The sequence below is a fragment of the Microchirus variegatus genome, assembly GCF_963457635.1.
Source record: "Microchirus variegatus genome assembly, chromosome: 15".
In the NCBI taxonomy this organism is placed as follows: domain Eukaryota; kingdom Metazoa; phylum Chordata; class Actinopteri; order Pleuronectiformes; family Soleidae; genus Microchirus; species Microchirus variegatus.
The window spans coordinates 25681231-25702529 of NC_139816.1; the positions used below are offsets into that span (position 1 = coordinate 25681231).

Genomic DNA, 21299 nt, shown 5'->3' on the forward strand with positions numbered 1-21299 from the left:
GACTGACTCAAGCTGCATTTGAAGTTGAGAGTTTTTTGTTTGTTTTCAGTAAACTCTCACTCAACCCTGAACACCGGAGACTTAACTTGGATTTCACTTAATCAGACTTGAAAACTAGGGACGTGGGTCTTGACTCAAGACTCAAACACTGAGCACTCGAAAAAAATTTTTCACTCATTGAGGTAATTTTGACAAAAACTGGGAGCAGCATAAATTCACCTTTTAGAAAAATCTGTATGACAGGTAAAACATTTCACCACACATGATAAAATACTGCTGTTATTCATTTTCTTTGCTTGTTTTGCACCAAAGTTGAGGTGACAACTGCAATAGATTTACACAAATATCCTAACATGCATTTTACCTTGAATCTCACAGCCCAGGAGTTCAAGGCGCAAGCCCATGCCAGCAGGAGTCGCCCTCTCTGGGTATATTCTGATGAATCGTGTCAGCAGGGTTTCCACTGTCCTCACCTCTGGAGTGTCATAGTTGCTATTCCCTTCGAATATCTGGAAGTGAAAAGGAGAGGAGGTGGAAAAGTGAACGAGTTTGAAAAGACATTCAATGCAGAATAGTTGATAAAGTCTCTGCTGGGTGTTGAGTTAATGCAGCTTTCCAAATGCAGATATCTGGAGGCACAACCTATTCCTGCCTTCTGAAAACTAGAGGTGAGGTAGATGGGGAGCATATGCTGGGTAGTGGAAAGAGGAGAAAGAACAGCGGCTGACCAGACTGCTCTCAGCTTGCTGACATCTAAAGCCCATGCAGAGGGCCAGTGACAGCATTCCGCATGCTGCTGTCAAAGGCAACTTTCAGCCTCCTCCACGCTGCCTCAGATCCTCTTGTGAGCGAAGGAATAAATGAGGGAAAAGAGGAGAGAGTGGGGTGTGAGAAAAGCAGCCAAAGGAGGAGATAAAGGATTGATGGAAGTGGATTAATGGGTGTGATCACGTGAAGGAGCCTGGTGTGCCTTAGATGCTGGATGCCTCTTAGGCGAGGGGAGAGGCAGCTAACTAGGACAGGGGGATATGGATCCTCTTGACTCCCTTCATAAATCAACAATCAGCCCATCTGGATCAGATTTATGCCCTGTCAGGGACGCTTGTAATTGGGGACAGGCTGCTGTAGCTCTTCTTGGGGGTGTATTCCTGCATGTGTACGTTCTCGAATATACAGTATCTGTGTGGATGCCTATGTGCCTGCAATGAGCAAAGTGTTGGCATGCGTCTTCAGGAGCATGCACTGACACTGGCAGATAAATCTTGGGTCACTTCTCCACGTTGTGCGCCTCCCTCCCCCCTCTGCTGAAAGGGTTGAACAGCGTGAATACAAAGCAGGGAGAGGGAACAGGGAAAGGGACAGGAGATGCTTATCCTAATGTGATTCAAAGCACTGCTGAAATTGAGTCAAAATGACTGCTGTATGAGTCACAACTGCCAGACGCAACGCTCTGCTGAGAACTGACTACATGAATCAAAATCAGAGCTCTGAGGTACATACTAAAGCCATTTTACACAAGTTAGATGGTAAAGGATAATGTTCTATCAAGCAATCAGGCCCAAACCATTCCGATTACAGGAATGATTGCGGATTCTTTGGGTATTGCCTCGAAAGACCTGATTGAATATTCCGTTTACAAAGGTATCATCAGCAACGGAAAAACAAGTCACCTTTGGCTTGTTCCCACTGGTGTCCATCACCATCCTCCAGTCAGAGCCATTGTTGCTGAAGCCGAGGCGAAACTTCTTCATGAAGACTTTGTTCTCGCGGTACTTCCCTCCCTGGATGATCAACCCCTTTACAAGCTTCTCCTCGCCAAGATCCACCTGCAGCCATTCGCTGGTGAAAGGCTGGGGCTGAGGCAGCAGCGTCCACCCTGTCCTGCTCGTCAGCAGGCGGGCATTCTCTGGTACCCAGTTCCGGTCTGTGTGCGAGGACGCGGTGATCTGGTTGTCAGTGATCAAGCCTGATACCATGCCCAGCATGCCTGAGCACGGATACTCTGAAAGGCAAGAGGGGAAAAAAGGTGTTACGGTTTTTTTTTATTTCATGAGCACCTGCTTGATACATAGGCAACACAAGTCTTGATCTTCTACGTTATTTACTCATCACAAAAGTCTGTTGAATTTGGTTCATAGGGGGCAACGTGAACAGTAACAGTAAGGCGGACAATTTCTCAAACTCTTTGTGTTATTACTGTGATCACTCCTTCTATACAATTCCTCTTTCTCCCTCTGTCTGTAGAACTCATGCATACTAATTTCTTTGCCTGAAGCAGTTGTCTCCAGGCAGCCAATTAAAACCCTTCTCTTGGTTGGTGCTTCCACCTCCTGCATTCTGAGTTCTTCTCTTTCTTTTCATCTCCCATGTCCACCCCCTCCTCCCTCTGTAGACTCACAGATACAAACACACAAAAGCTCACTCTCTTTGTGTTTTATCTGCAGCTGCAGTTGTCAACCTTCTGCTCCGCAGCTGTCAACATCTGTGGGACCGTCTTTTAACGCCTTGTTGTTTCCTGGCCACATATTTAAACTTTCTTCTCCGTTTCTTCTACTTCTCTGATCTTATATCTTAACTCTCTATAGGTTTAAGCCTCTTCAGATCTATCTCCCATTTATTTCCTGAGAGAGAAGTGTTGGGTTTTCCATTTTCCCCACCTTTTTCATATAAAGAGCTGAACCCAATAACAACCTGTTGCTTGAATACATTTGCATGCATGTTTTCTGATTTGCACTTAAGAAAAGGTGTGTGTGTCTTATGAGATTTGATCATGAGATGTTAAACTGTAACTTTTTGTTAATAAGAAATAAGTAAGTAAATGTACATATGTAAAATAGGTAGGTAAAGATTTCTCATTAACAGAGAACATGTTTGAGCACTTGAGCAATATTTTGTCTTCAACCCACTTCCTCTGTTGGAATTTGGTCAAAATACTCTTACACTGAATTTGGATATTGCAATTTCAAGAAGTTATCATCTGTGTGACTTCCATACTGCTTTACAGGTTGGAAGGTACAAATATCTCAAGTTTTCACTTGTTATAAAAGGTGTGTAACATTTACTTATTGCAGTGTCTCTGTTGGATTTTAAGTCCAAGCCATTTTCAGAAGTAATTTATTTGACAATAAGGCTCTCAATAAAGTTAATTGAATGACTAGAAAGACGAGTTCAAAGTACATATTGCACACATTGTACACATTTGTGTCCCATAGGTTAAATGTGGGCGGCACAGTGTCGATGCTTATAATGCTCTCATGAAACACTAAAGTGTACTGACAGTGGTTGTCTGGTTGCAATTTGTTTCTGCCATTCTATGCATACTTTTGTGAAGCCGAGTTGAATACATTAGAGTTTACTAATGTATCTCTCCATGTTATAATTACCGCCAGACATCTGACACTTATAACAGCTTGCATTAGACCTAAATCCTTCTTCTCTCTCTCTCTCTCTCTCTCTTTCCAATATTGAATCCCAAGACAGTGAGTCAGGGACCTGTGGTAAGCAATAACATATTTACTATCTGGCTCCCACAGAGGGATAAATCTGGGCATTATTACATCCTCTGTGTCTGTACGAGACAAAGTGTGCACTGTACTGCTACAGGACTCAATAGTACAACTGCATCTGGGATAAGATTTGGAGAACAAGGCTTCATTGACACTTTTCTCTCTCTCCTTGGTTATCTGACGCAGCTCCAATGCTGACCCGTGGGACCTTCTTGTCCCGCATTCTAGAAAACCTTAGCTCAAGGAACAACATTGTCAGCAAGGAAGGCTCTCCAAAGTTTTTCCCTCTCTTTTTCTTTCTCTTTCTTCTCGTCTTTGGCCAAGTTCTGTGCAGGGATGATCACAGGAACTATAGCCTCTGGCAGACTAAAGCCAAGGCTCTGCGCTCTGTCTTTGAAGTAGAAATATTTGAGAGAAAGGTACATGTGTGCGACAGAGAGCGTGTGTGCATGTGCCAGCTTTGGGACCGGTCTGAGTTCAGGCACTCGGCTGAACTCCCTGGGTCATCTGGAGCTGTTAATCGACTTCAGCTGCAATCACGGGAGCTTCCGAGATGGCATGCACACAACGGCACACCCAGAGGAACAAATACATGTGTGTGTTTTTGTTTTTGTGGACTGTACGTGTGGAGATGTTGATCCATGGCGATGTGGCTGGCCCACATTAGGGTTTGGGTGGAGCATCAGTGGTTCATCACAGATATTTATACACTGTGGCATATTTACAAACAGCAGGGTGTGGTTTTTTTTTTTTTTAATAAAGTGTAGCTGTTTGTATCAGCAGGGACAAGGGATCATGATGAGTCAGGGAAAAACATCTTGCAACACTCTGTGGTTCAAATTCTTCTGTCTGCTGACTGAATCATGGTTCCTAACATCTAAAAAGGTAAACACCTGTTTAGACTGAAAGGTATCTATGCTTCTATCAATTTTTTCATGAAAGCTGGAATAGACAACTTTTTTTTTAGGTTAAATGTGTTATTAATATGTAAAAACTGACTGGACAGTGTAATGAAGATAAAAAAATGACACCATGCCCATTTATATTACACCCCTGTATGCCTTGGTTTCCCTATGTTATTCATTTGGCTACTGGAATGGGTTCTTTGCAGAATTGTTTTTTAGGCAACACGCAATGCAATGTGTTTCTCTGTGTGCGTCATCACACCGAGATGAAAATATTTGTGTCTTTTAAAACTTGGGGAAAACACTGACACTGCTGACACTCAGTTGATTTTACTCTTATTTTTATTTTTTATTATTATTATTATTATTCAGTAAAGCTGCACCAACGTCAGTCATTTCAGCAGCTCCCTGGTTTTTATTGCTTAGTAACGGCAGATGTGACTACGCCATAAACACCTTGGTTAAAAACACCTTCTTCTAAGCTGTATGTGCCCTGACACTAGCTTTATAAGGAAATGTACTTGGGTCCTTCTTGCTACTGCTGAATTTTTACCACACAGTTGTATATTGCCTCTTAAGGTTCCAGTATCACAGAATTATACAACCTAAGATAGATTAAGACTATGCCAATGAGTTTGTCTCTCCTGCAGTGTGCTGCTACCATGCAGTGGAGCTGGCAGTGTGTTCAGAGCACCCAGGGGCGCTGACGTCATCTTTGAGGCCCTGTGGTGACTTCGATCCTGTGATGTGTGATGTGACCGCAGTCTGGTCGTGTGCCCGAAACACACGCCCCAGCTGTAACCCCCGCTTGTACCCGCACTGCCCCGTGTTACTACACAAATAAATACACATAAAGTGTGCAAAACTCAAACAAACTAATCCGGAGAATAACAAAAATGGCTGCTTTCTGTATTTTTTTTTTTCGTCTTTGCAAATGTTGCTCCTTATTCGGGTACGAAAGCAGACACAGCCAAGCACAGATTAATATTCAATACACATGCTCATAAACCCACTGAGAGGCAGACAGATGTGGGGAAACCATATGAAAGTAAGCCACACACATACATACACATACACATACCACATTCATTAAAATGACTGCAAAAAAAAAAAAGCAAAGATGAGAAGAGCTTTGTGAAAACTAAAGTGTTGTAAGCGAAAGACAGACTGTGGTTAAAGATGAGGCTGAGACCAGATCAGCAGGAGGGATGGGACCACAGCGAGCCCACCCAGCTCCACAGATTTCTGCCTGCCAGCTGTTGGTTCCATTTATATTGAATGAGGTACATCTAAACATGGGGTAGCATAAATAGGTAATCCTCCGTCATGTGCCACTGCTCTATTATACAACAGTTTGGCACATAGAGGAGGACATGTTTACAGAAATAGAACTTTATCATGTTACACCTGAGTGTGAGTTGACCAGATACTAATATATATAAACAGAGTCAGCATCATCATCTGATTATTGCATTTTAGTCTGAATTGCAGAGATTGCCTTCCACAAATGGAGATGAGATGTGTGTGTGTGTGTGTGTGTGTGTGTATGCAGGAGTGCAGATCAGCAGGAGTCTCAGCAATACCAACCTGATATCTTACATCCATACACCTCGAAGCGCAGCGCAATGCCTGTTTCCCAGGTAACCGGACGGATCCTAAGGAAGCGTGTCAGCGTGGGTTTGGGCAGCATCGTCTTGGCAACGTCTGTCGGATTGGTGTTGCCTTGAAAAACCTGTGACGGAGGCACAGGAGAAAGAAATTTATTGACCGAGCGTGTCGAATGGCGATGTGGGGTGGAAAATTTGTGTGCGACCTTGGCATTGAATCAAGATTCAAAATGAGATTCATAAGTAGAGCTGAGTGATCAGCCTTTGCCTTTATTCTGCCAACCAAGTGACATGAAAGCTATGATACATGATTCATTTATTTCATTTATTCAATTTTCGTTTATCACATAAAAGTCTGTTTTACTGACTGATGAATAGTTACCCTGTCACTCCTTGACATTACAAGCACTTCCTCTGGCACCACATGCAGCAACACAAACACACTGCAGTGTGTGATTGTGAAACCTGAGGCAGTAAAATGTAACATTGACAAGACCAGATTGGCTCAAGCTGCCCTGTCTCTGTCCCCTGGTTCCAGATCTGTTGGGTGTTTTACTGCAGTGTCTTGTTTAAAAGGTCAGAGATGTCACTGTTTTTCCCCTGAGGTCAGTTGACAGTTTACTAGCAATGTACGAAGAGGCTGACCACCCTGTTAAACTACTCCCCGCAGTACCTCACAGTTCATTCTGGGTAATTGAATCACACCAGTGACCATACGACCTCCTGACCGTTCCTCATGGAGCAGCTATGAGGCAGAAAGGAATCCAGCTGAGAGGAGCAGGATGGACGCATGAGCTCCGTTCAGACCTGGTATTAAGATCAATCCTATGTGATTTGATAGCATGTGGATAGCGCTAAGTATGACTGTTCACCCCTGGCATTAAAACGCATCGTGGATGCGTCTCCTGTGACCATATGTGATCAGTTATGGTTTCCCTGCTCTTTATTCAAATATATACTGACTTCACATCTGTCTGCAAGACCAAAATTATATTTTAATGAGTCTGACTGCGCAGATGTGTGTGTGTGTGTGTGTGTGTGTTTGAGAGAGAGAGAGAAAAAGACACAGCAGGGGTTGAATTGAAACTCAGCTGTAACATGGCATAAAAAAAGTGTTAATATTGTGGCAGTCGCTGCAATTAACATATGCGTGAATTAGTGTAAAAAACAGAGTGCTGCAGATCAAAATACATCAGCTGTTGAGGCAGCCGCTAATGCGTCCTTAAACACCCCCAAATGTGGTTTCTGTGATCATAGAGGTCGTATTCACGATGAATGGGGGGGTGTTCAGACCTGTACTTAGCACATCATGTTAATACCAGTTCTGAAGGAGTTTAAAGTAAAAAAGAAGCTAGAAATTCAGCTAATTGGGGATTCACTGAAACATCAACTAATAGGACAGAGCCTTGAGTCCATACAACTTTCCATTCCTCCCCCTGTAACCTTGTCCCTGAGTAAAAGCATGTTACACCAAGTCTCGTCTCCACTCACTTACTGTAAAGTGGCTTTTTCAGTGCTGCACTGACGCCAAACTGCTGGCTCAGCATGTAGCAAATGGTGCCCCTGTGCACAAAAGCACTTTCTGGAAAGACACAGGCCGGACTTTAGTGTGGCACCTTTCAGCCAGTACTTTAAGGGACTGTGTACGCTGGAGAGATCATAAAGGAATCAGGCCCGGGGTGTGTGTACACACAACACACACATGTTTTTGAAGCAACCTTTCACTCACGGTATTTACATGTCACACAACCTGAGGACACTCAGACACACATATGCCTCTCTGACCCTGCTGACACCCACTGTGGAGGACATGTTTACCTCCAGATGGACTAAACCTGCTGTTTGACAGGCCGATCAGCAATCGATGGTTATAGCCTGTCACGCTCCAGTCAAGCATGCAGCCCCTCCTGTCCTTTCTCTTCTCTCCCCTCCTGGACCCACCTCTACCAGCTGCTCAAACATGACAGCCTCTCCTGTGTCTTTCTATCGCCTCTAACCCTTCTTTGTCAAGTCTTTTGTCAATGTTGAATCTTTCACATGTTGACAGCGGCCTTGACGTACAACAGTGGCTACATTCTGTACACAGTCCTCCCCACGCCTACTGCAGCAGTGTAATAACATTACGCTGCAGTCTGTGCTGTAAATACTATTCACTTACACAGATGGCATGTATATTACCAAGCTGAGCAAAGTGTATAATTACATATTGGGAGACAGCGACAAGTACACACTGTATAGCTGGGTATTCCCCCTTTTTTCTGAAGCAGCTTGGAGCAAACCATAATTCAATTCAGCTGGCTGCTTTACTGAGTTGGGATATTTCAAGAGCAGTTCTTGTATAGGTGTGGTTTCATGTCACATGGTCAGATAGAGTAAAAATACTTGCCGTCTCTTGAAAAGCTGTCAGAATCTCATCTTTCAAAATAATATGTACTTTTTACTGCAAAGATTTGTTGTCATTACACCATTATTAGGTGAAATAATATATACTATGGTCTCTCACCTTTTGTTTGGAACCTTCCTTCAAAGTGATCCAGTCCTCTCCGTTAGAGCTCACGTCCACCTTGTAGGACTTGACGAAGTAAACCTTGCTGGTCTCCTGGGAAATGGCGCCCTGCATCCCGATGGCTGACACGAACCGCAAGAACCCAAGGTCCACCTGCGAAGGGAGAGACAAATCTGAGTACAAGCTGCTCGAATATGACTTTGCATCTAATCTGTCTGCGAAAACAATTCCATGCCAAGATTTCCTCTGGCGTTTAGGAGGATGCTGATGAACTGCAGCAGATGCAGCTGAAATGTTGTTTTTTTTTCAGCTGAAGTGCAGGAATATTTTTTTTTGTGGAAATGGCACAATTAATGCACACATTAAATAATACACTACCAAGCTGGAAAGTAAAAAATACAATCCCCAAATTAGAATCACCTCTGCTAGATTCTAATAGACTATTAGTCTAATCAGCTGCTACCTGCAACTTGATAAAGAGCTATGAAATGATATACACATTAATGAAAAGGACACAGGGTGACAATCTCATTTCCTGAGATGGGAGACAAGCGCTTATTGGATTAAAGTGCATGTTGAACAAAACAGTTTTCTGCAATCACATTATCAAAACTCGGCCAGGAGGAAAGAGAGATACATGCTGAATATCAAATATTGTGCATTTTAAACATGCAGGGCTTTATAAAGTAATCATGAAGTGCAGTGCATTAATGGAAAGCTTTTACATTTTCACAAGGAGGCAGCTGGAGGGTCAGGGAGGCACGCGCGAGAGACAAACATACATACTGTGTGTGTGTGTTGCATTCAGTGTTGATACTGATACTGCTAATTGGTTTGTTAAAGCTGTGCCTGACAACCATCGCACTCATACACATCATGTGCATCACACACACACATATACTTCTACATCTTACATTATATATCTTATTGCAAGAGGAATCACATTAAAATGTAATATGCACACATGAAACAACAGATAATTGAGGGAACATTTACTAGGGGGAACCAAAAAAAAGGACTAGTCGTGTGTTCCTCGTAATGCAAAATATCATAAAACACAAAAGTAAATGAGAACAAAAAGAAAATATAAAGGAAGACTCAAGAAAACAACGTAAAATAACAACAAAAAATGTGGGAGGGGAAAGCGATCTATAAGATGAGGGATGCTGATATAATAATAGTGATTAAGAAAACAGAAACACAGCAGTGTGCTGACTAGACTAGACAAGAAATGACTGGAAATGCTGACTCAGCATTCCCCACTAACTGAAGCCACACAAAATGATTGGAGTGACATGTATCTGTGGTAAGGAAAGCTTTCAAACCAGATTTCTGATCCCGTTAACGCTACTGCAGGAGCATTAGAAGACAGACACACCAACCGAAAGCAGAAACAAATCAACTTTGCTCTCTGACCTTTAATGCGGCTACTTAATCCCACTGTGTTATCCCTTCATCTTTAACTGATAAAAAAAAAAACATAGGTGTGATGTGAAACTGAAAGGCTGTCAAAGACGAGTATGAAGCAGCATGCTTAATTTTAACAAGCACTAAAACCTGTCTCTGACAGCCTGAGCTGACATTAATGAGGAGAAATGGGGTTGCATGCAGACGCTGCTAAAACACGGGAGTGATGTGTGAAGCCGTGGCGATGGCGGTTGGTGGTTTTTCCAAGATCTAGACGCGAGACGAGGCCTTTGATGTCGATCTGAGACGGGCTCACGCAGACTTTGGTGGATGGCGACCGGAGTCTTGAGTGGATTACCGAATCAACTCAAAGGGAAACCAATGATATGTGCGTGTGCGTAAAGACAGTGACAACAGTCATGTGAGCATGTGCAGACACAAGCAGTAGCATGAGAAAATCAAAGCCACCAATTTTTTTTTTTTTAATACAGCTCCGGTGTGTTAAAACTATACCAACTTTGTCTGCCAACCTTATACACAGTCATTTTCCAAACTTAATGACTCGGAGCAAAGAGTCAGCAAAAAACATCTGCATGCCACAGAGCGCCGGCCATTCCTGCTGCTCAAATTCACTTCGAGAAGTAAAAAAAGTGATAAACATATGTGAGCAATAAATGAGGTTCCCTCCATGCTTTTGTCTCCTGGCTTCACAAAAGATATGGATGGATGAAGACTCACAAAGAATGTCTTTTATAAAGACAGAATACTTTTGTTCCTGTCTACAGGCTCAATGGGCTTATACAGTAAGTCCCAGATTTCTTTTAGGTTCACAAATAGAGACAAAATCAAATCCTGTCAGCTTCAGACAGTTATTTAATAACGGAGATGCTGAGTTCCTCTCTGTTGGGTAAATAGTTATGGTGCATGGCAGTGGTGGATGGGGAAAGTACAAGCAGTTGGCAGCAAAACCTGTGCTTGCTTATATTCTCCCAGACAAGTGTTTAACATCTGCATTCAAAAAGCCACTGCTACTTGTTTCCAGTCTGGGCTGATGGCAAATGCGCTTACTGAAAAGGCGCACCTTAAAAAAAAGAGGTCTAGTAGAGAGTCTTGGCCCTGGAATGTTTTTCTGAAAGGAGCTCATTAGATTTAATGGAGAGGAGGAGCCTCTGGGAATAAAATGAGTGGTGGAGATAATTGGGAACACTCATGGGTGCTCAGACACAAACACTCTCAGGACATGAGCCTGCTAAAATATGCAGAGGGTTGGACTGATATATAAATTTAATCAACATCCTGGGCCAAAACGACATTTTTTTTATTTCAAGAGTTGAAACTTTGTCATTGCACTCAGCCCAATTTGAAAAAAAGTTCTGTAAAACTTTACATTACAGTGCAGTATCAATGTGATAATTGGAGGTAGACCAATTAATAATAATGACAGTTTTGTTTATAATTAAAATTATCATTGGTCAATTATTTATTCCATTATATTTTGATCAGCAATAAAAATAAAATAAACTCATTATCTCTCATCAGTTGCTCTGATTTCTAAAGGTGGTACTGGCATAAAAGACATCAGTCTAGTGGTAATAATATGGTAATAGTAAGGCAATACATTTATAATAAATAAGTAATATTACAGCATATTTGTATAGTAATTACAAGCAATAGCTAAATTACATCAATGGAAAATGTTTGTGTGACATTTCAACTTAATAATATGCCACTTGCCATTTGTGTATTTGTGGAGAATACTTTGGAAATGAATGTACAATTATATTAAAACAAGATATATTACCATTATATCACTTCCCAATTACAAAATGCTTACTATGTAAGTAAACAAGTGTTACTTTACTTTTAAAGTCTCACAAACCAAAGAGTTTTATTGTTGTTGTTTTCTACATGTGTGTACACTCAAATTAAAAACAGCTTGAGTCCAACAGTGGCTTCAGGGTCGCCTTTGGTGGTAAGAATGGACAAAGAGAAGATAAGAATCTACAAAGAATGATCACAAGAGGGAACAACGGGAGGTTGCGATGGGAGAAGCAAGCTGCTGACAGTGATGCCTCAGAAGATGTGAAGAGTAGAACCTCAGTGTCTCTTGTGAAGACGTGTATGGGCTGGATCAATTTCACAGACATAGGCTGCTAACAGGGAATGGGTAATGGGCAAAGCATGATTTATTAATGGCAGCTCGTTAGAGGCAGAGGAACGAGGCCGAAGCTGCACTAACAGACTGGGGTTGCACGGGTCAGGGAGAGAATACTTGCTGCCAGGATGCTTGGATGTAAAGCACAGTACAATCCTACACCACAGAGACCACAGTGAAAACAAACAAGCCCAGATAATGATTACTAGTGGGACTCCTTTTTATCCCAGAGCCATGAACAACACAAAATGATCTCTATACACAAACTAATAACCAATAATTAGAAATTCCACACTGTGCACAGTCGTGACTTTAGTAAATATATATCTCAGATGATGAGCTGCCAAGCCCTGGAAGTCTGAATCATGCTTAATGGCTGATGTAATCACTGCAATGAGAGGTGGGATTTATGGGTCCTAATCTCGAATCCGTGTTTGCATTTTTGAGACTTTGCTGATCCAACAGAATCAAGCTCACGTCTGTTCCACAATCAGCTTACTGTTATTCTCCCATGAGTGCGCCAGGGCTCAAGCCCACCATATAGACAAATTACACCATACATTCTGGGCATGCTGGCACAAAGTACCTCATATTTGGCGGAACACAAACAAACACACACATACTCTTGGAGCTATAAAAATGTCAGGCAGGGTAAGGAATCACCCAGACCTGTGTGAATCTTTCCATGCAGCGATCGCTTGCTGATATGTGGGCTAAACTTCCCCTGTGTTCTGTGTTTCCTGCTCCAGCACGGTTCAAAGTATGTTTGTGTGTGTGTGTTGCCACACAACAGCCAATGCTGGAGTCCTTCCACACGGTAATGAAACCAGAAAGGCAGAAAAAGAATTAGCCGTGCTCGGGCTTGTCACGTCAGGTGCGCCTGCAATTAGATCATTGTGGGAAAACCCACATCAGGCACTACGACAAGGCATTTACTGCTTAAGTGTGTAAATGTGGAGATAACCAATGAAGAATGTAATCATGTGTGTCAGTGTGGATTTTCCCATATATTCGTCTTCGCCGGTGGAATTTCTGGGCGTGATGATTGTGTCCAGTGTATTGTCTCTGTCCGGTATGACTTAGATGTGCACGGAGGCCACATGATATATATTTCAGAGTAAAGCCTAGTCATTGTTGCGTGGGTGCAAATGGTGAATAAGGGAAGGCGGATGGTGTGGGGGTGGTGCAGCAAGGCTCAAAAATGCTTTTGCTGCTTGATTGCCTTATAACTGAGTTGCCAAGTTGCATGCGACAAACTGTTCTCTGAAACAAGTTTACTAAATGGGGGGGGGGGGGCTGTGTCTGTGTGCATTTTTTATTACCCCTTAAGGTAAAAAACAAAACGGACCAACAGGACCATTATTCCTTCTGAAAACCAAATCAGTTAGGTTAAGGTTAGAAATTAACTGGTTATATTTAAGGTTAGGGGTGCACTGTACTATAGTGTAACTATAAGGCCTCTATGGAAATGCATTGATTCATTTTCCTTTTCCAACATACAACAGCAAGAGAAATGCTGGGGCTTAGAGATGAGAGAGCGCTATAGTCTGTGTTCAAAAGTCATAGAGGAGCAGGAAGAAAGAAAGACGTCAGAATTGTCCCAAGCCACTAGATCAACACAAACACCTTTTTCTTGCATGTATAATTCTGAATAAAATGTACTTTGTATGACATTTGGTGTGAATATACACTGTGTATGGCGCTGTTCAAAAATGCTCTACTGCTTAGGGTCATAGGAGGAAATGGAGGCAATCCCAGCCGAGACTGAGCTCTCTACCAGGTTTCAAGCCAGGAACGATCTTGCTATGTGGCACCAGTGCTAACCACGTCCCCTCCAGGTTGTCCTCCATCCAAAATTCACTACACCAATTTCACCTATCGGTAGTGGTTGGATTTCAGAGTATTTCCATTACCTGAGAGTGTAATTAATTCCTGTTTCATGAAAATTGTATTACTCTGACGCTGCAGGACCTATGAGCTCCACTCATGAACGTCCATTTATCACAATACTCAGCTGACAGTATTCCACATTATTTATAGCCCTGCACGGGCACCTCTTTGGTGGCCTTTAAATTATGCATGTCTTTCTGTGCACCAATCATCTGTCTCCCTGACAAAGAGGCATGTAAAGGTAAGAGAACAGATTAAACAAAATCAAAAAGTAAGAGGGTGTGCAGTTTGTTGTTTGTTCTGCTGCCTGATTAATGATTTCTTGTGTAACTGTTGAGGGGAGGTGTTTTTGTGTTTTTTTTAAAGTTTCCTACTGTATGAGTCATCTTTAAGACTGTAAGCCTTGCTGTACAAACACACACACATGACTACCAGTCATGAATGGAAGAGAGACCTGATGGTGTGTCATGTCTGGGAGCTGCTGGGTGATCCTATCCTGGGATGCACAGCTGACGATGACTCTTCAGTGATGATGTCTCAATGCGAGGCTTTCAGAACCTACAACTTAAAATGACACTGATTATGACCAAACTAAGTTTTTGTCTTGAGGTACTTATGCTGCACTGTTTCATTTCATTACATCATGCCATCCCTCATGTTTGGATTTCTTCTCCCACTTTTGGGCTTCACCGCTCAGCTGTGGGTCTCGATCCTCTCATTGATTTTCTAATTGAGAGTGAGGCCTGGGAGCAGGCCTCCATTGTTTCCACTTGTGCGGAGCAATGATGATCTCACTGGCAGACGTACGCCTGGCTCTGCTTCTCAATTCTTGCACTTAATCAACTGAGAAGCTGCTGTTAATTACCAGTCTATATTCTAATTTCTCATCACTCGTCACAGCGGGAAGTCCTGGACTGAGGAGAAAAGTGAAGTGGGAGACGATGACAGTGAAAAGGGGGCATTTCTGCAACTCATTGACCTAGGGTAATTGGAAGCACATTTGGTTGAAAAGGAAAACAGGATATGGTAGAATGTGCTGGTTTATAGACTGATCTTAGCCTCGCCATTATAGGGACAGCAGGAAAGAAACATGCTACGGTTGCCAGAGCGGTGTTTTCGTCAAGGAAATGTACAATTAGTGGTTGTTTGGTCGGTCGGGCAGTGGAAGTCAACGTGTTGTCTTTGCTAAGTAGTTGAGGTTTCCCAGCGCTGTTTACCTAACACAGTCACATGAGGAAACATTGGTAAAAGTGGGCCATGCTTCCCCTAAACCCCACTTTTTTTTCTTAATAAAAAAACAAAAAATGTAATCTTTTAGTTGAGCTGTATTTCTCTTCGCTCATCTGCACTGCCCTGCCAAGTGGAATGGAATTGGTCTTGTAACCAGAGGCTCAAATATGTCAGGGGCTGATACCCATGAACAAAAATAACAAATTCTAATTATTATTTTTATTATTATTATTATTATTCATTACATTTCTAGAGCGCTTTTCTCCTCTTAACAGTTTAAAAAACAAATATAAAGGCATTCTAAGGGATCATTCTTCAATATATATATATGTGTTCTTGTCTAGTAGATTCCTATACACCATACGGTTACCTTACTCTTAATAGACCTTCTGTGATTAAATAATCGCTCTAGATCTGTGGCATGTAAAGAACATTGAGAATAATGGCAGGGAACACTGCAACTAAATCAGAGAAATGGCGTGCACGCATGAACTGAGAGATAAAAAACCCTAAGCTAGTCCTGCTGTATGGGATAACATACAGTATATTGCCATTATGAGATGCTCAATAAAGAGGCTTTCAGGTATTGACAGTCAGGTCCTCCCTAAGACACTTTCTATTATTCATGGATTGTATATGCGCAATCAATTGAGGCTGCCTGATGGAGATCCACTCTTGCTTTTATTGCATCACTGGTGCTGTGGTGCCTCATCATGGCCATTGGATCTTTCCACTGACATCTTTGCCATTCCACACTGTGTCAGCTTCTTAGCGATTTGCCGCTTGTCCCAGTCCCAAAGGAAATGTAAGTTGCATGCCAATCTGAAGATATATATAAACCTTCCTTTTAGACACAAATGTTTTGTGCAGATGGACACTTCTTTTTTTTACTTCCTTGGAGCTGGTTTGACTTCATAAAGCAAGGATCAGTCAATAGTCTAGGGGGTGTACCTTCATTTCTTTTTGCTGCAACCATCCTGCACTTCAGCTGCTTTAAAGAAAGCCATGGCACATGCAGCCACATAATATGATCAAATCTCTCCCAATCTCGCTGTTGACCTGTAGCCCTTAATTTTCAAGAGATATGAGAAATATGAGTGCAGAAGAAAGGAGAGAAATGCAGCACATCTAAAAGGAATGGGGGCTATAGTGTCTTTCTTTCTTTACTCCCTGCTCAAATGCCTCAAAGGACATCTGTCCATCTCTGTGTTCACCAAAGGAACGATTAATGACCTGGCTAACCCAGCACTCAATTCTGAAATACACCACACCAATCTAATTACCCAGACATGAGCGCACACAGACTCCAGTGCCTCGCTCTCTTCTTCTACATGCATCAGAATGAGGCAGCATTACAATGAATGGCAAATCTGGATTATCTTCAGCAAAAAAAATAAAAAAGCAGAGTGAACGAAAATGCACAACAATCAAAAAGCCGCCTGTCATGAATAATAAACCTCTTGGTATCAAGCTGCAGTCTGGGTGTGATAATGAAATAAATAATGAATTGATTATGCCTCTAATGACACACTGAGATGGTATGTATGTGACATGACAGGGTCTGAGCCTGTTGCAGCACCATGGACCACCATGGCGAGACAGGAATGAAGACTTGAATACTCTGTTAATACCACTTGTGATAATTGGGCTTTGCAGAGTGCATCGTACAAGATGAGCATGACACTCATTTGGAAACAGAAATTCAGACAAACTCTGCTCATTTGCTGCTTTTAAAATACAAAACAAAATGTAAAAAAACAAGACAAGGCGCAGTCAGTGCTGTGATCTCATTAGTATTGGCAACTCAGCTTGGCCATTAGAGCACATCCCCTGTAAAATCCTGGTTCCACTACCAAATCAAATTCTCAATAATACGATCAATATTGTGGTGGTGGTGGTGGGGGTCTTGAGTGGCAACAAATCATTGTGATCACTTGTAATTGCCACTGACAAAAAGGCCAACAGGCAAAAACTATGAACAATGGACTTTGCCTTTGGAGAGACAAATATTTTAACGCAATAAAGAGTATTGGACAACTGCTGGAGATGTGATAAGGGAAGCCATGAATCCTGAGCCACTCAGGCACATGCTGGGTTCTGCAGGATGATGTGGTCTCCCACTCGCCAACAAAGCCAACAGCGTACACACACACACATCAATACATGTGAACCAGCACACACACTGATTAAATTAGTCTAAAGGAGCAACGAGGGGGCCCCATGACAATATTTTCATTGCAATAATAAAGCAAAAGCTTGCTTATGGCCCTCCCCGAGCAAATATTTGGCTTTGGGTCAGCTCTATTATTCATCCCTTGAGGAATATGCAGGGGCCAAAACTTTTTCAGCGATGAAGCAGAAAGTGTAGAAAAACAGTAGACAAAGAAAAACAGTCTGGGCATATACAAGGCCTGGAGGTTCTCTGTTAATAAATCAAACGGTACAAATTTGTCCATGTAGATCCTTAGTTGGTTGTGTCAAATGTGAGGGGGAGGAGGGGGGTTGTACTGTGAGTGGACTTGGAATATGTGACTTATCCCCAACTGAGGTTGGAGAAACTAAATCTTTAATCGTTTTCCAAGTTTCCCTGGTGGGTGATGATTGCTTAGTGGAGATAAGCCTCAGACAGAAAAATATGACACAGCCTATCCATGTCTGTGTGTGTGTGTTACTCATGTTGTGGGGACCTCAATCTGTATAATTGGGGTGGCTTGTCCTCCTTATGGGGACAAAAAGCAAGTCCCCATAATGTAAATGATTACATTTTAAGACGAGGACATGTTTGTATGGTTCGGATGAAGTTAGGGTTAGGCCAGTAGTAGTTATGGTGAAGGTTTAAGTAAGTCTCCAGAAAATGAATGTACGTCAATGTCCTCCTGAAGTCATGGAAACCAAACCAGACTGTGTGTGGGTAGGCAGGATGCCGAGACTAAATCCCAGAATGCCCTGGGGGGGGGGGGGGGGGGGGCTTATCAAAGCGAGGGAAAGTTATCAGGTATGACACAAAGACAGTGGAAAGGGAGAGAGAGAGTGTGAGAGAGACACACAGATAGGTAGACAGAGAGTGGACACAAGCAATTTTTGTGAGGTGTGGACTCGACCACCCAGAGGTCCATCAGGACGACTGACATTCATCATCGAAACTGTAGGATTGTTGGTTCTTGTCAGAGTGTTATTGAGATACAGGACCTCCAGAGACTGAAGGACAAACACAGAGACTCCCACTGTGTGTACACCTTTGCTTTATGACTCAGGCCAGTGCCTCTGTTGACTGTTGAAATAGACTTTTCAACAGTAGGAGCTGAAACTACCTTTAAAAACCAATGATTAACCAATCAAAGTAACTAAGGCAGTACCTGTATCCACTCCTTATTGGTGTCTTCAGCCGGAGTCCATGCGTTTTCATAGTAGTTGAGTCGGGAGCGCTCTGGGGACCAGCTGGGGTTGTACTGGGATGAAGCAATGATTTGGTCTGATGTTATCTCTCCAGATTCCATTCCCAATGGGTCACTGCAGTCAAAGTCTGAGGTGGGGGAGGGAATGGGGAGGAGAGGGGAGCAGATAGAAGGTGGGAGAAAAGGATGGAAATCGAGTGAGTAAAAAAAAGATTTTTTTGCTGAGTTTGAAAGCACCAGACTGTACCCAGCATGTGCTTTCAGTGTCCTTCTGATTCACGCGCTCATCTCTAGGGAGCAGGACATCACACGACAGGCACTCAGCTCTGTCGGCTGGAAAAGAACAGCGCATCAGTGATGCCTCACTAAATCCTTTCTCTCTCTATCACTTTCTACTCTTTAATGGAAGAAAGATTGAAGTGTTCTACATTAAGATGTAAAAGTGCCTTCATAAAACATTCAAGTGTGGGCTAACTTTACACCAGTATGAGGCGTTAAAGTGACTTTCACCCCACTGATTTCTTCCACTGACTGGACCCATTTTCCTCACATCTCTGTGTGGAACTAATCTTTTTTTGCACAGAACTCCCCCAACTTGGTCTCTTGGGGGTGTTTAGATGCATTAAGTAGCTTTATTTCGGGGCTATATTTCACACCCAACGACCTAGCCAGCCGTGGAAGGCTGTGGCTTCCCTTGTTTGTGTTGACATGGGACAGCCGTTGCAGGGCACCCATGGGCTGCAACTGAGGTGGGTCAGCTAAGGGTCAGTCTGTCCATCCACTGGGGGTCAGACTTGCTGACACCACTGTGGACAGAGCTGCAGCAACGGACGGGACAAGTGACCCTTTCATCTGGCCTAGATTTGTGTAACGTCACCACCACAACAACGATGGTATGTGAAGACTACACAGTCATGGATAATTCTATTTCTATTTTATTGTTTATTTACATCTTTTACCAGCTGATGGCAACTTTGACTATAGGGCACCTCATTTCAAACTAGGGATTCAGCAATGAATTGATTATTATTGATTGATGACTATCTGTGTTTTCATCATACTCCATCCTTGTTGCATTTTACTAACGCAATGGTACTGTTGCTTCCTTCTGTCTTGACATAAAACAAATAATTTCCTGTGTGCAGCATGGGAATGTTGTCGGACAGCACGAGACCTAAACATAGGAAGAGTTGTGTGGAGAATGGAATGTAACGGATCTGTTCCAAAGTTATGCACTACAGTTTTGAATATCAATCTTTTCTTTTTGCATTGTCCTTAATATGTTGAGTTTGTGGACAAAAACAGGCATTTAAAGATGCCATTTTGAGGTTTGGGAAACACTGGTTTTCAATGTTTCAAATGTTTCACAATTTTTGTAATTGATAAATAAATTAAAGGTGCATTATGTAATAAATCTAAAGTAACTGCTCTTAAAATCCTCCTAATATGTCACAGAGACTCAGGAATAATGTTCATATAACAAACTGAACTCACCAACAACAACAGTACAGCCAAAATGTTTGCATTAAAAAATGTTTTTTGCAGACTGCAAATCATATTTATGTTTTGAAATCATGTTTTGGCATGTGGCGCCACCTACCGCCATCTACCAATCATTGCAGTCAGTAGAGTCTCAGCTGCCGAGCAACCACGGGTTGCCAGTTACATTAAAAAACGAAACCTAAACGACCTCGGTATTTTGAATTTGAATGTAGTAACCGTTTTTGGCCACATTCTTACATATGGCACATTTAAATCACATTTAACTACAATGAAAATAGTAGTAGGAGCCCTGTTTCAAACTCTTAACTCATATGTATGTTGTACGTATGCAATAATAAAAATAAAGATTTATGACAGCAGATTAAGTATTTAACTTTAAAATAATGTGAACTAATGTGCTTTTGTGTATATGGACACATGCACTGGAGGGCACAGCATGAGGATCGGCGTGGAACTGCTATAAGGCTGCTGCCTATAACACAGATGGCCTCTCCATCTGCCACACAGCTAAAACACCTCTGTCACTGGGTCAGAGTGTGTGTGTATGTGTGTGTGTGTGTGTGTGTGCGTGTGTGTGTGTGCGAGCTTTGCAGTGTCAATGTGCACTTGCATACGTACGTGCTCACACATGAGCGTTTGTGTGAGGCTGAGAAAACTGTCTCACACCTATCTGCTCACTTCGTTGGCTTCCTGCTCTCGTCGCCTAACGCTTGTACACAGGCCAAAATCGTTGACTGTAGATCGCTGGGACATGCTCAGCAAGAACACAATCAGGCACTTGTTTACAGCAAACAATGGTATCTGATGGTGAGGTTTACTGGCCAACGTGGGGCTGAAAGCTTAGAAGACGGGGGGTGAAAGTGATCCTGGTTGGAAGGATGACTTCAGGGAGCGAAACATCAGGATAAGATATGGATATCAGGAGATATCTCTCAACAGACCATTCATCTGTCCATGCAAAAGTGACAAAATCCACTGTGCATTATGCATAAGGTGCCTATAAATGATTTAAGTGGTACAAGTGTGGTAAAGCACAGATGAAGTTTCGGCTTACTTCTCAGTTGGTGATGTAAGACAAAGCAAATTGAGCTAATGAAAGTATGATGGGGTCAGATATTTCACGATGCTGAATTTGAAAAGTTAATTTGTGAAATCTGATCTTAGATGTGTGATTAAAGCAACTCCCAGCAGAGTA

The 21299-nt window shown here is 42.4% G+C and overlaps 1 protein-coding gene across 1 annotated transcript in view; it reads right to left on the minus strand.

Annotated features, from left to right (window-relative positions):
* nrp1a (neuropilin 1a) overlaps nucleotides 1–21299 on the minus strand; it is a gene marked incomplete at both ends in the record, with an annotated part of 59190 nt that overhangs the window by 8784 nt on the left and 29107 nt on the right. The window contains 5 exons of the mRNA XM_083901828.1: nucleotides 365–509; nucleotides 1671–2002; nucleotides 5999–6143; nucleotides 8522–8677; nucleotides 18563–18729. Coding sequence (XP_083757954.1) covers nucleotides 365–509; nucleotides 1671–2002; nucleotides 5999–6143; nucleotides 8522–8677; nucleotides 18563–18729 — 945 coding nt within the window. The remainder of the gene's footprint in view (nucleotides 1–364; nucleotides 510–1670; nucleotides 2003–5998; nucleotides 6144–8521; nucleotides 8678–18562; nucleotides 18730–21299) is intronic.